The sequence below is a fragment of the Equus przewalskii genome, chromosome 4, assembly GCF_037783145.1.
Source record: "Equus przewalskii isolate Varuska chromosome 4, EquPr2, whole genome shotgun sequence".
In the NCBI taxonomy this organism is placed as follows: domain Eukaryota; kingdom Metazoa; phylum Chordata; class Mammalia; order Perissodactyla; family Equidae; genus Equus; species Equus przewalskii.
Window position 1 is genome coordinate 56,655,383 of NC_091834.1, and position 15,772 is coordinate 56,671,154.

General features: G+C 38.5%; 1 protein-coding gene and 1 long non-coding RNA gene across 5 annotated transcripts in view; one reads left to right on the forward strand and one right to left on the reverse strand.

Annotated features, from left to right (window-relative positions):
* Nucleotides 1–15,772, forward strand: part of LOC103561977 (uncharacterized) — a 266,670-nt gene that overhangs the window by 46,784 nt on the left and 204,114 nt on the right. For 3 of the 4 annotated variants that reach the window (XR_011539128.1, XR_011539127.1, XR_547600.2), the window contains exons 3-4: nt 3,947–3,989; nt 5,070–5,176. This is a non-coding gene — a long non-coding RNA (uncharacterized lncRNA). The remainder of the gene's footprint in view (nt 1–3,946; nt 3,990–5,069; nt 5,177–15,772) is intronic. The other variant, XR_011539129.1, reaches the window with a different exon arrangement.
* SPMIP4 (sperm microtubule inner protein 4) overlaps nt 1–15,772 on the reverse strand; it is a 49,610-nt gene that overhangs the window by 31,477 nt on the left and 2,361 nt on the right. The window contains exon 3 of the mRNA XM_008536869.2: nt 6,371–6,547. Within this exon, the coding sequence (XP_008535091.1) occupies nt 6,371–6,547 (177 nt within the window). The remainder of the gene's footprint in view (nt 1–6,370; nt 6,548–15,772) is intronic.

A 15,772-nucleotide genomic window follows, 5' to 3' on the forward strand; every position in this document is an offset into this window, starting at 1 on the left:
CTAAAAAATCCACTTCCCAGCCTCCCTAGCAACTGGGGTGCAAATGTGTGCCCTAAGTTCTGCCAGTCGTCTGTATCTGCACTAGACTTTGATTTGAACATGAGTACCCCGAGAACACAGGCTTCAAGTGGGGCGTCCGTATTGCTAATAAGACAGCAGCAGGTGTCCGGTTCTAGCAGAGGCACTTCCTCTGATGAGGCCAGTCCTGGGAGTGAATCTGGCTATATTATTCCGGGAAGCTTAGCAATTTGCCTATTTCTCTTGCCCTCCCACAGTTTTGTGAATTAACCTAATAATCCTGTAATAAATCTTCCTCTTCTTAAACTAGCCAGAATGGACTCCGTTGTTTGCAACTAAAAATCCTAATGCATACAAATGAATAACTTGTGAAATTAAAATTTAGTTTAAAAAAAGAACAAAAGTAGTTTTATTGGAAAAATGAACTTTAGAAAAAAGCAAATGTAATTTAATTGAAATGAGATCATGTCTATCAAGTGCTTAGCACACAACGCTGTTGTTCAAAAAAAGAGATTGTTTTTCTTATTTTTGTGGAAATGGCACAACCTCATCCTAAAAGTTTCAGTAATTACAAAAAAGCATACACAAATACCACCATGTGGAACACGATTCTAGATCTCTCTCTCTAAAAAAGTAAACATGAGGAAGTATGAATGGAGAGATGGACAGCTCTAGTCAGAACTAAAGTTTCATAAATAGGATCAAAGTTTGTGCAATTTCTGAAAGAAAATTAAAATTTCATTAGTGTTTAACAGATGAAAAACTAAAACGGAAGGAATTCCTGAACTATTGATAAATATTTCTTCGCTATATAGATATAAATTTCTAAAAGGTCATGTAAAATTAAGAAGTTTTTGAAACATTTAGGATCTTGGAATCAGTATTACTTTTTAGATAATATTCACTCTCAGGCATGAAAGATAGGATGAGGAGCCCTGTTTCGCTTGCTTCTGCTTCCTCTCCCTGCTCTGTCCGTTTTGGCTGTTCACGTCATCTGTATTTTGCCAGGGTCTATAACATTTCCCTGCTTCTACAATAACAACTTTCCCAATCGTGTGAATGGCTTCAGTGCTCACCATTTCATTTTTGAATCAGCCCTTTTAGCACAGCTTCTCTGTTCTTGAGTTCTTCATTTTGATTCATTTTTTGGTTTGTTAAATTTCATTTTCCAGGTATTTTTTAAAAGAAGGGCTCATTGGGTGCTATATACTCTAAATTCTCTCATGCGTGAGATGTCTGCCTGTAGCCTTTATGCCTGATGGACAATTGTGCTGCAGTCTCTTTGGGCTATATTTTCTTTTCCTCAAAACTTTGAAGATATGTCTTCTGGCCTTGAACCCTGCTGTGGAGGCTTGAGGCCAGCCTCATTTTTCCTCCTTGTGGGTGTCTTGCTTTTCCTGCTTGAATGACTCAAGAAATCTTTCTTTATGAATTCAATAATGTAACCAGGTTGTATCTCAATGTCAATAGTTCTCTCCCAGTTTTTCCAACTAAAGGTATGTCCTTTTGATGTTCAGATTCACTTCTTCCTTTATTCATAGGAATTTTCCTGTGTATCTCTGAGTGTCTTTTTCTGTTCTATTTGTTAGATTTTCTACATTTTGGACATCAGTTTTCCTTAAGATAAGTAATTAGACTTGTTCTTTATAGCCATAATTTTCTCTCTCTCCTTTTTTTAAAATTGGCACCTGAGCTAACATCTGTTGCCAATCTTTTTTTTTTTTTTTCTTCTTCTTTTCCCCAAAGCCACCCAGTACATAGTTGTGTATTCTAGTTGTAGGTCTTTCTGGTTGTGCTATGTAGGATGCTGCCCCAGCATGGCCCAATGACCGGTGCTAGGTCCACGCCCAGGATCCGAACCAGCAAAACCCCGGGCCGTCTAAGCTGAACACACAAACCCAACCACTCGGTCACAGGGCCAGCCCCCCATAATTTTCTCTTTTTATTGCTTTAATATCCTTACCTTTTCCCTTTGCCTTCTCTGTGATTTATTTATTTATACTACTATGTCAATTTTCAGTCTATTTTGTTTCATGCTGCTTCTTTTTTTTTTTTACTAGATTTGTAAGAGTGTTTTTGTGTTGTTGTTTTTCTCATTTTTTTTTCTTAGCCCTGTGATCTCCTCTTTTATAATATTCTATTATCTAATCATCTTGTCTGTTCTTAGATTCACATGCTTATTTAGTCTTTTTATAGGGAGTCTACTTTTGTTTCCTGGGCTATATGTTTTCCCAAACTGGTTTCTTCATGTGTCTTTTTACATGTCATATTTCTTCTCTTCTCTTCCCTATTTACAAAGTCTCCTTGCCACTTGTTTAATTGCGTTTAATTGGGCAGCTGTGTCTAAACCCAGCTATTTGCAATGATGTAGTGTGTGTGAATTCTTGTTGATTCTGTCATCTGAAATGAGCCTGCCTTTCTGTCTGTGTGCAGGCTTGATGGCTGAATATTATTCTCTGCATTTTTCTTTAGCCTGATGGGATGAAGGTGGCAGAGAGGAAGTGCTCAGATGGTGTCAGATAAAGCCTGGGCACTTGGGTACTACTGTCTAAGATCCCATTAAATGTCCTCTGCAGGGCCCCCTCCTTCCAGTTAGGCTTCTGCTCATTCCCTCAAGTCAACATGGTGTTCTGGAACAGCACACATTCTGCAGAACTTCTCTCCTGAGATCTTGTTGTTTTAGAACAGGGGCTTCTACTCTGAGGCTTTTTTTCTTTTCGAATAGGATTACCTACCCAATCTTTTAATCTTCTCTTCCAGTTGGAGAATTATCAGGATGTTGTAGACTCCCCTTACCTCAATATGCATTTGGAATGTAGGGATGGGGTTAGGTATACTGCCTCTCAACCAATAGTGTGGTTTCCTCCTGAACCCCCAACACTTCCAGGGAGAGTGGGTGGTTTTATTTTGGTTGTCACAATGAATGAAGGATGCTACTAGTACTTACAGGTAAAGGACCACAGATGCTAAATATTTTGCAATATGTGGGACAAATATCTGCCGCAAATGCCCTCTTGAGAAACATGTAGTTAGGAACTGGAATAAACTACACAAAATTTTCTTTCATTGGCACATTAAAATGAATGGCATAAAGTTGTTCTCCTTTTATTGATTGGGGGCTGCTGATAAATTTTGCATTTGTTTTATTTTTTAGGCAACAGGAGAGGGATATTCTGTCATTTTGCTTCACATGGTCATATTAACCTTCAAGTATTATTATTATTATTATTATTACTACTCCTACTATCATTAAAGAGTACTAGTTACCAGGAATTCCAAAGTATTCTCTACTTCACAGAGCACTATATGTCTATTTAATAGCTTTTTGTGTGTGTGAGGAAGACTGGCCCTGAGCTAACATCCGTGCCAATCTTCCTCTATTTTATGTGGGATGCTGCCATAGTGTGGCTTGAGAGTGGTGCTAGGTCCATACCCTAGATCTGAACCCGTGACCCCTGTGCCGCCGAAGCAGAGAGCGCAAACCCAACCACTATGCCACTGGGTGACCCCTTTAATAGCTTTTTAACATTTGACAGTATCTTAGGGGAAGAATCCATTTCCTTTTTCCTAGACAAAGTAAAAATTATGCTACTTCACCAAACTTATAAAAAGAAGCATTTATGGAAGTGAAAACAAAGATATACATTTTCATTACTTTGTGACTTCTTTCTTCTAGTGAATGGGTGCTGAATTAGGTGATGACTGACTCCACTTAGGATTTCTGAAACTTGCACATTATGGTTAAGTAGTTACTGTTAAAGTTCCTTTAAAAGAGTTTTGCTTAGATATAGTTATGTCAAGAAGTGTCAGAAGGAACAGTGATGTCCCATGTGACATGATGCTGACATTGCATTGGAAGGTGCATATATAAATATATATAATTATATTTCCTTTAGTAAATCATGCTCTTTTAACTTCTTAACCTCAGATGACATACCATAGGATGTCTCACCTGGACATTTTCCTAAGAAGTAAGTACTTTTAATTTTAAAGCCATGTGACTGGAGGGTTGGTGAGGCAAAGGAGTGGTCCTGTTCCCCAGCAGGAGTAGGGTGAATGTGTGGCACCACAACACCCCATGGAAAACCCCCTCCAGGGAAGGGGGCAGTGTTGTGAGAGTAAGCTTTTATATGGACCAGAAGAGGACTGATCCTTCACAAAGCTGGAAAACATTCTGTTATTTTGTTTAAAAGGCTCTTTTTGGGGAAAAAGAAAAATATTGTGATAGAAGTTATTCCTTGTTAGGAAACAAGATAAAACTTTAGTTTACAGAGCACTTAAGTGATTTGCATTTTATCAGAAGACAGGACTTAGTCCTAAATATATTTTTAAGAGATAAATTTGCCAAAATGATAACATTTAACATAAATGGGTTGTCGACAAAAATAATCCATAGCCAATGTATAAATGAAAATTTGGGTGAGTTTATTCTGAGCTAAAATGTGAGGACCATGGCCCAGGGCCTTTCTTCCTGAAGGAAAAAAGGGCATCAAAGAAGTGGGGTGTACAGTGTGGTTATATACCCCCAAAGAGGATGTTTCACGTATGATTGAAATGTCCCTTTTACAACAGTCGCAAGACTGCTCTGTCGGCACAGTGATTGATGGAAACAGCAGGTAAGTCTGCTGTCTCGGTGGACACAGCAGGGTGGCAGGTCTGTTCTCTCGAGGTGGATGGTCAGTCACAGGTGAGCTGGGTGGTCAGAGGTGGGTGCAGCAATCAGTTCCTAGCCTAGGAAGAGATGCTCATCCTTAAGGAAATGCCAGTGTGGGGGGAAGTTGCACCTTTATCTTAAGGCCATTTGTTCTTGCCATAGGAAATGTTTAAAGCAGATATACAATGCATGCTCAATGGCCACGTCAGGCCCTTTTGGAAAAAACAAAGTTAGGCCAAATTAGGTTTATACAAAATGGCTTCCTCATATACTCCAATATATCCTATTGCTTGCCATTTCTATTTGTGAGGGTATAAAGAGAACAGAATGCATTAACCTGCCTTTCTGAGTCAGGGATGACTGGCATTCTAATTGGAACAAATGTTTCCTTTCCCAGTGTCCTAGGACTGCATTCATTGAGGCATCAAACACAAATCTCCCATTTCAAGATGGATTTCCCTTAAGAAACTAGTCCTTGGCTTTCTTTTTACAAACTGGGATTCTGTGAGTATAATTCTAATTCTTTTAGAATATTTGCATTTTTTTAATACAAATTTTGGGGACAATAGCTACAGATTCCGTAAGAAGACATACCCCTAGTCTCTAGAACAATGCTTGCTATACTCAAATTACTGAATAGATAAATGAATAGCTGGAGTAAATGAATTAATGAACAGATGAAAAGAACTTGGGCTCTGGAGTCAAATAAACCTGGATACAAACTCCTGTTCCACAACTTCATGTCTGACCCGAGGAAACATACTGAATCTCTTGGGTCTCTATCTATTGTAAAGCCAGGATAATGATATCCACCTCACAAAGATATTATAAATATGTTGATATTTGCATCTTTACAATTGGACTGACAGGCCTTTTCATCTGTCTGCTTTTTATTGCTTTACTGAGGCTTCAATAAGGTCATTGCCACCACATGTCCCTGTTGTTACTGTTCCCCGTCTAGCCATGGCTTGTCTTTCCTATTTCTGTTAATTATTTCTCTGATTTAGAACAAAAAACTAGTTAGCTAGATTGCTAGTAAAGTAGGTAAAACCAAGATTGTTAGATAAAGCAGGAGTAAGTAGGCTCTGTGTGAAGGGTTGATGGATTTTGTTTTGAGTAAATTTCATAATTTTTTGTAGATAGTTAACGTAACATTTAATTTGCTGCTCAGATGTTTTTGGCTTTCTCTTCAGTTTTAACCTGTGTTTTGACTAAAGTTGCTGCAAGAGTGACTTTAAGATTCATAAGTGATTATTGAAATATTTTAATACTTGAAGACAATGCCCAACAGATTCTAATGACTATAGCTTGATGAACAAATTAGAAATCAAAAGTTCCAGAAATCAAGAACATCAGATTAGGCCAGCTATTTGCTCAAGGAAAAATATTTTTAATTTAATCTCTCTCAGGAAGATTCCCATTTAGTTTTAGGTAAAACATGATTAGCAAGGGAATTAAATTAATCAACATTTCCGATCACAAAACTCTAAGGATAGCAAAGACATCCATGAACACAGATTTTTTACTGACTTCACAATTAGAAATTATATGATTAGTTTTTCCATCTGTGTCTTTTCATAAATAGTAAAAAAAATAAGTTTGGAGTTACATTTAACAAAGGATGAACAATTGAAATAAGGAAAAATGAGTAACAAAGAATTCCCTGCCCTCTATGTGAAGGGCAGAACATTGATTTACCTTGGCCAGGTTGCTCCACCAAATCCATAATGCTGATGTCCTTTGCCCATGCCACAAGGAGGTTCACATTTTGGCGTGTATTCCTCAGGGAGTGATATGGGTATCATCCCGCCATATTCCCTTTCAGCACCCCATGGAAGCCTACATTGTTGGAGCGACTCCCTTAATTCCTGATACCTGTGAAAAAACAGAGACTTTTGAAATAGCTTCAGCTTGAAATGCTATGGTCTGAATGTTTTTGTCCTCCAAAATTCATATGTTGAAATCCTAATGTCTAATCTGATAGTATAAGAAGGTGGGCCTTTAGGAGATGACTGAGTCATGGGGGCCCTCATGAATGGGACTAAAGCTCTTAAAAAGAAGACCCCGGAGAGCTTGCTAGCCCTTTCCACCGTGTGAGGACACAGTGAGAAGGCACCAGCTATGAACTAGGAAGAAGGCTCTCACCAGAATGTGACTGTGCTGGTGCTGTGACCCTAGACTTCCAGCTGCAGAACTGTGAGGAATAAACGTTTGCTGTTGATAAGCCACCCGGTCTGTGGTATTTTGTTACAGAAGCTTGAATGGATTAAGACAACTAAAATTCATCTAGCTTCAAAGTTATTTTTAGATTACATTTTCAGAACACAGGATTCTCAGTGCTGGGTAGATTATGATAGATGTTGGTTATTTAGGCATCATCAGATTGCTGAACGAATGAGGTCAAACTCCTGAGGGGCTACAGATTATCTTTTTTCTTTTTTACAGTTGTAGTTTGTGTGCTTGTCTCTTAAACATCTTTATTGAGATATAATTCCCATGCCATACAATTCATCCATTTAAAGTGTACAATTAAATGGTTTTTAGTATATTCACAAATATATACAACCACCACCACAATAAGTTTAGAACATTTTCATCACCTCAAAAAAAACCCTTGTACCTTTAGCCATCATCCCCTCCACTACTTCCTCTCCACCCTAGCCCTAAGCAACCACTAGTCTACTTTCTGTCTCTATAGATTTGCCTATTCTGGACATTTCTCATAAATGAAATCATATATGTGGTCTTTTTTGACTGTATCACATATCAGTAGCTCATTCCTTTTTATAGTTGAATAGTATTCCATTGTATGGATATACATATTTTCTTTATCCATTCATCAGTTGATGGACATTTGGGTTGTTTCCACCTTTTGGCTATTGTGAAAAGTGCTGCTATGAACATTAACGTACAAATTTTTGTTTGAATACTTATTTTCAGTTCTTTGGGGTATATACCTAGTAGTAGAATGCAGGGTCATATAGTAATTCTATGTTTAATTTTTGAGGAATTGTCAAACTGTTTTCCACAGTGGCTGCACCAATTTACATTCCCATCAGCAATGTACTAGGGATCCAGTTTCTCCACATCACTGCCAACACTTATTTTCCTTTTTTTTTTTATTATAGTCATCCTAGTGCATGTGAAGTGGTATCTCTTTGTGGCTTTGATTTGCAATTCCCTAACGACTAATGATGTCTAGCATCTTTTTATATGTTTATTGACCATGTGTATATGTTCTTTGGAGAGATGTCTATTCAGATCCTTTGCCACTTTTTTTTTAAAGATTTTAGTTTTCCTTTTTCTCCCCAAAGCCCCCTGGTACATAGTTGTGTATTTTTAGTTGTGGGTCCTTCTAGTTGTGGCATGTGGGACGCCACCTCAGCGTGGCCTGAAGAGCAGTGCCATGTCCGTGCCCAGGATCCAAACCGGCAAAACCCTGGGCCGACGAAGCAGAGCGTGTGAACTTAACCACTGGGCCACGGGGCTGGCCCCCCTTTGCCACTTTTAAATTGGGCTGTCTTTTTTTAATTGAGGTATAAGAGTTCTTTGTATATTCTAGATTCAAAATCCTTATTAGATATATGATTTGCAAATATTTTTTCCTATTCTGTATGTTGTCTTTTCATTTTTCTTGACAGCATCCTTTGAAGCACAGAAGTTTTAAATTTTGATGAGGTCCAATTTATCTATTTTTTCTTTTGTTGCTTGTGCTTTTAGCATCATATCTAAATACATTGCCAAATCCAATATCATGAAGATTTACCCCTATGTTTTCTTCTAATAGCACTTATAGTTTTAGCTCTTACATTTAGGTCTCTGTTCCATGTTGAGTTAATTTTTATATGTGGTGTGAGATAAGGGTACAACTTCATTCTTTTGCTTGTGGGTAACCAGTTGTCCCAGCACCACTATTGAAAGACTAATCTTTCCCCATTGAGTGGTCTTGGCTACAGATTATCTTGATTTTTAAAAATGGAGAGTACTGTAAAGGAGCAGAAGCACTTGCTTCTAAGCTCTATCTAGAGCTCCTTTAACAGTGGTTCTCAAAGTCTGGACCATGTACCAGCAGCGTCAGCATCTCCTAAAAGCTTGTTAGAAATACAAATTCTCAGGCTCTACCTCAGACCTAGGAATCAGAATTTCTGGCCACGGGGTCCAGTAATCTGTTTTCACAAGCCCACTAGATGATTGTTATGCATACTAAAGTTTTAGAAGCATTGCCCTATTCAATAGTTACCTTTCATAGAAATCAGGTCTCCAGTAGCCCCACCCCTTACAACTGTACCATTCAGTAGGCTGGAGACATGGAAGTTTCCTAAATTGGCTGGTAGGGCCTAGTCTGATCTTGAAAACTCGTAGTTCTGATGACTTTTTCTGCTCGCTCTTAACAAGGGAGTGTAGGACAGGAACTCTGACTTGTTCACTGTTGTAACCATGCTTTATAGGAAGTACTCAGTGGATGTCTGTTGAGTGAAAGAGCAAGACTAAAAGAGATGGATTTGTTTCCTGGACTGTAGCCTATGACACCAGAATGAAAGCTTCAGGCTAGGGAGAAGGCCTCACAAAACACTTAAGAATATCTGGCAAAAGATCTGCTTGCTAATTAGGAAGGATTTAATGACTTCCAGTTTCCAGTAATGGCAGTCTAGATTATTTGGACTAAGCTTCCCACTGAAAACAACTAAAAATGCTGAAAGGGGAGCTTTTAGGTGGGTGAACATGTGGAGATGTGGGGAGAGTAGTGAGCTGAGAGAGCATAGAAGCTCGGTGCCCCTTCCTACATACCCTGGCCTATGCATCTCTTCCATCTGGGTGTTCCTGAGTTATATCCTTTTATAATAGACCCATAATCTATCACCAAGAAATGAACAGTATAATGTTCTAGAGAACAAAGGGCATTGATCTATGACAGTTTCCCCAGCACAGCAAAAAGAGAGCAAGTCATTGTAGACAAGGGCTTTGCCACACTCACCATAGAATCCCCAGGATATAGCATAGTGTCTTGCAAATACATGATGTTCAACAAATATTTATTGACTAGGAGGTCTTCCTTGAGAGCAGATAAGACATAGAAATCTTAAAAAGGGAACTAATTGTACTTTGGGTTAAATTTTCTTGGAGAAGTTGAATTCTATTTCTATTTGACTTTTATTGATTTGCCTGGAGAAGACAAAATAAAACAAAAAAGTGCTGAAAAGGAAAAAAATCTTAAAAGCAACTAGTTAATGAAACAGAAAGGGATAGCAGGGCACTGTGAGAGGGAAAATAGGAATCCTGAGAGGTAAACAAGTGCAGAAGCCACCTTTGCCCTTATGGCTGTGCCAATTCTGGCAAATTCCATTTTTGTTTTAAGGACTTTGCAGGGCAAGGGATACAGAAATCAGCCAGGTGAGAGCTCTAAAGGAGATTATCTCCACAATAACCTGGGACCTTAAAAGGCAACCTTCTCATGTTAAAGGTGAGTCAGAAGTAAACCAGCTCTCTCATTGTCTTCTGCCCAAGTTGGCATCTGGCCAAAATTTGACCTTGGATTTACATGGTCCAGGATAGGTAGAATACCCCCAGGCACCTTGCACCTTGCAGGAAAGATGGGATTCCTTCCTGGAGGAAGGATTCTTGGGGGAATCATTGTCTAAGATGAGTTCTAAAGGATGAGTAGGACATCTGAATGGAAGACAGGGAATATTCTAGGCCGGGAAAATAACATGCAACAAGGCCTAGAGGTTAGAGAGGCTATGGAATTGAAAATTGCTGACAATGTTGGCTCCAGAATCCTTCTTAGGGAAGGACTTGCTTTGTTTGATAAAATATTTTGTTAGGCTGCTTGGTGTAGAGACACACCCTCTGCAAGTCTGTGTGTTGGTAAGAGGTTAAGCAGCCTATGATTGATTCAGCTGCTCTGCAGTGGGAGGGATTTGGTTTTGCTATTTCGAGAGAAAAGAGGAATAAAGGGAGAGGAAGAAGAGAAAAGCCAGCAGGACGTAGGAGGCTGGGGATTGCACTGGATGACAAGCCAGTGAGAGAACCATGCTGACAGTTGGGCTAAAGGACTTTTGAGCATATGGAAGTTATGGCTAATAGGGGCTTTAAGTTATGTGTCATATGGTGCAATGTGATTCTTCCTCTTGGCCTCTAACCAATCAGTGAAATTTACCAGGCTCACAAATGCTCTGTGTGGGTGAAGTCTTTGGGGGAAACTGAAGAATGACTGAGTTTTGCATCTGGGTCAAAATGTTGTTGAACAGAAGCACCATAAGTAGAGCCAGGAAACCAAGTCAGTAATGACCACCCCCTACCCCCATCCTGGGAATTTGGATAAATTTTCAGGAGAAGGCTTTGGCCTTCCAAAAGGTATGGAATAAAGACTTGAGTGGAACTTACCTAGCCCTTAAGGGCTGAGAAAATAGAGTTAGATTTTGGGCCAAATCAGTAAAGCTGATACAGAATTCAGGAATTTGAGGCACAGTAGAGAAGAGTTGTGGTGACAGGCGAAGAGAGAAAAACTAGAACAATATCCTGTGGGGCCTAATAAGCCTTTTGCACTATGCTGTCTGAGTACTTGGGGGCCAGTTAGACACATGGGAGAGGAGCTCAGAGAGAGAGGTATGGACTGTGGAGTTACTTTCTTCTTTGTAGCAGTACAGTGCTGCCTTAATGTAATCCCTCAGTAGATATTTGCCGAATAGAATGAAGAACTAACACTCAGGACTGTCTTATAAATGGAACGCTTTATCTCATAAAGTCACTAGATGGGGGTTCACAAACTATGGCCCATAGGCCAAATCCAACCTACTGCCTGTTTTTGTAAGTAAAATTTTATTGGCATGCAGTCATGACCATTCATTATATATTGTTTAATGTCTACGGCTGTATTTGCCCTACAACAGCAGAGTTGAGTAGTTTGACAGAGACTATAAAGCCTAAAATATTTACTGTCTGGTCCATTATAGAAGAAGTTTGCCAACCTCTGCACTAGCTAGTCAAGGAGACTCTGGGTGACCACTGATTTGGGGTGCCATAGAAGGAGTGGCAGCATTCAGCTCTCAGACCCCTGAGGACTTCACCAGCTCTGTGATTATGATCACCAGACACAGTTTGGGGGGCATGACAAGTGAAAATATTTAAACACATTTGATTAATGACAACCTAAGCTTTAATATCAAAGTTTTTAAAAGCTACATTTAAATTAGATGAGTCAATTTCTCAACATCTGACCCCATATATTACATTGTCCCAGGAAGATGAGCCAGTAGAAAATGTTAATCAATCATTTGGGTTGGCTTCATCTGAAAAGCCAGTAAGTCGCAGGAAACCATTTAAAATAAAAAGCAAAGCAAAAAATAAGTCATATTTCTTTTTTCTTGTGGGGTCTCACATTCCCCCCTTAGCTTTAATACTAACAGGATTTTATAGAAGGAACTAATTAATATAAATATTGAAGTTTTAGGATTAAATAATTTTAAAGTTTAAATAATACATGTCACCAGAACAAAGAAAATAATTTAATAACAAAGAAAATATGTTATTAGTGCTGCATTCTGTAGCCACATAAAATTAAATGTTTACTTGTTTTTGAGAAAGATATGTTCCCTATGGATGGACCGATATCTTGCTTTGGAGTCACTTTACAGAATTTTGAGCATTATATTCCAAATTTGGGGGGGCTGAATTTAGCCAGTAATTATTAGAAGTCACAATTAAAGGAAACCTTAGAATAAACATACTCTCGTTTTTAGTTGGCAGAGAGCTAATAGTGAAAAAAAATTCAGGAGTCAGAAACAGTGGAATGAATCCAGAAGCAAAATGGGAACATATAATGAAATCTTAAGCAATTCTCAAGGCACTTTCTTAATTGATGTTTGTTTGCCTAATGAGCTAGAGAACTTGCTAGAGGTAAGGAGATGCCAACTGAATGGGAAAGGGAGACAGGCCTCTGTGATGATTTTGAATAGCTCTACCTGCCATTCTTAAATTTTCAGTGGACGAAATACAAAAGAATATCACCCACTTAATATTTTTAAAGCAGATCAAATCAAAGTGACCTTAATAGTGACTACTGTAATTACTCAAAAAATATACCAGTGAAGAAAGTAACTGAAATATAAAGATTAACTTGCCCTGGGACAATGAGTAAGCCAGAACCATAATCCTGATTTTCTGACTGTTTTCAGTGCCTTCTGCTAGCCCAATGGCTCTCAAAATAAGCTGAAAAGCTTCTAAAAATGCAGATTCCCTAGATGCACCTCAGACTTAGTGAGTCAGAATATCTACAGATAGAGCCTGAGAATCGGTATTTTTCAAAAGCATCTCAGGTGATTTTGATATGCCCCATCTGCATACCAATGCTGGGTAACAATGGACCTAGACTGCGTTGCCTATGCTGGAAAGAAAAAAAAGTAGGCTGATGTGAGGAAATCATTTTGTGTTGCTGTTGGAATTGCTGAGTTAGCTCAAAACACATTATGATATTTAAAAGAGACATCCCCTCAAGTATACCCACATTTAGAAAGTTAAGCTGCTGAGAGCTAACATATACCAGGAATCATGTTCATCCTTACCATTGTGACTTTCCTAGTATTTTCTTGTAGTTGATTTCTAGTTTCATAGCATTGTGGTTGGAAAAGATGTGATATGATTTCAGTCTTCTTGAATTTATTGAGGCTTGCCTTGTTTCCCAACATATGGTCTATCTTTGAGAATATTCCATGTGCACTTGAGAAGAATATGTATTCTGCTGTTTTCGGATGGAGTGTTCTATATATATCTATTAAGTCTATCTGGTCTAGTTCTTTGTTTAATTCTACTATTTTCTTGTTGATTCTTGTCTTGATGACTTAACTATTGATGTAAGTGGGGTTTTAAGGTCACTTACTATTATTGTGTTGCTGTTAATACCTCCTTTTAGGTATGTTCATAGTTGCTTTATGTACTTTGGTGCTATTGTGTTAGGTACATATATATTTATGTGTTGGTAGAGCGTCCCTTTTATCATATACTGCCCCTCTTTGTCTCTCATTACCTGTTTTATCTTGAAGTCTACTTTGTCTGATGTAAGTATGGCAACACCTACTTTCTTTTGTTTGCCATTAGCTTGGAGTATCATCTTCCTTCCCTTCACTCTGAGCCTGTGTTTGTCTTTAGAGCTCAGATGTGTTTCCTAGAGGCAGCATATTGTTGCATCTTGTTTTTTAAACCCATCCAGCCACTCTGTCTTTTGATTGGAGAATTCGATCCATTTACATTTAGAGTGATTATTGGTAGATGAGGGCTTTAATACTGCCATTTTATCATTTGTTTTCTGATTGTTTGTATTTCCCTTGTTTCTTGTCCGGTGTATTCCAGACTGCCAATTCAGTCTGCTAGTTCTTTATGATGGTTTTCTCAGTTTTCTCTTTATTTATCATTTGTTTCTCTGTTCCGATTTTTTGCTTAGTGGCTGAACCTAGTCTTAAGTAGTTAGTGTCTGCAATGATAGAGCAGATGTACCGATGTTATTCTGATGACACTCTCCAGGGCAATTCAGAAGAATAATATTGAGAGAAGAAAGAACCTCTATTACTGTAAGCTGCCCTGCTGCGTTTGAAAAGAGAGTTAAAAGGAGGGGTTCTGAGGATACATGATCATCCTGGCTTCCCCATTTGGGGACTACGAAAAGAAAGAATTCACATGGAATACAAGGGAAAGCAAGTTTTAGTTATTAGGAGCCAGGGACATGTTTGTACCTAGATATTGCTTAAAATGATACCTTATTTTAGTTTATAGGTAACTGAAAATATGTTGTGTTTAATTTTATAGTCAGTTAATGAAAAGCAATATTTTCACTTCTTGTAAATTGCACACCAGTTGGTTTTGGAGCCAATTACTAACCAACCATAGGACCATTTATGTAGAAGTGATCAAAATTTCAGTGAAAAGCCCTACACGAGTGCTTTTCAGGGCACAGTGAATTCCATCATATATAGCAGCCCTAAATGCCTACTCAGATCCCTTTTGGCCAAATATAAACCCTCACATTGCTGCTTTGGAGCCAGGGACAACTGTCCATCTCCAGATCACACAAGATCTGCTCAGGGTTTCCTCTGACTCAAGTAAGGCCTGCCTAGTCTGAGGGCCCTTGCAGCTGAGTAGGCATTTAGTGCTGACAGTCACTTTTGGGAATCACGTAACAGTAGAAGAGCAGGTACAGCAAGGACTGATTCAGAAGTGAGTTGAGTCCTCTTTCCCACAAATATGAAAATATTCCTTTTCATTACATGAAAAAGTTTACAAAAAAATACGTTGAATATGATCTTTAAATTAAAAAAAAGGGATGGGACACATATTGAGACATTAACAGTGGTTATTATTTCTGGATAAAGGAAGTACAGACGTGTTCTTCCTTGTGCTTTAATTTAATAATTTTTCTTTCTGTTGGAAAAATGGAAAATTTGTTTTCTTTATGGATTTTCATGATTTCTAAATTACAGGGAACATGTCTTAGTTTTAGAATTAGGAAAAAAAGCTTTTTTTCTTTTTCATATAAAGAGCATGTTTACAAACTGGAATGGATCCATGGAAGTGTGCTCATGCTGGTGAAAGCCTAGATTCAAGAAGAATGGAGAGTAAAGTCTGTTGAGAACTAGTGATCAGCCTTGGAAGAGAACTCTTAGAGAGTCAAAAGAAGCTTCAGGCTCCTGAAGGGCTGTGATCACGGGGATGGAGGATTATTCTTATTTTGCCTGGCTGCAGAACGAAGAACGAGGATCAGTAGCTAGAAATTACAAGGATGAAAAATGTTCTTGGTAGAAAGAAAATTATCTAACAATGAGGAGCATTCAAAATTGGAATGGATGCCTGTGTTGCAGCGATGTCCCATTTTGGAAGTGTTTAAACTGAGGCCAGGTGACTTTCTGTCTGATTTCTTAAAGACAGAATTCTTTCTTTCTTTCTTTTTTTGTGAGGAAGGTTGGCCCTGAACTAATATCTGTTGCCAGTCTTCCTCTTTTTGGCTTGAGAAAGATCGTCACTGAGCTAACATCTGTGCCAATCTTCCTCTATTTTATGTGGGATGCTGCCACAGCATGACCTGATGAGTGGTGCTAGGTCCGCACCTGGGAT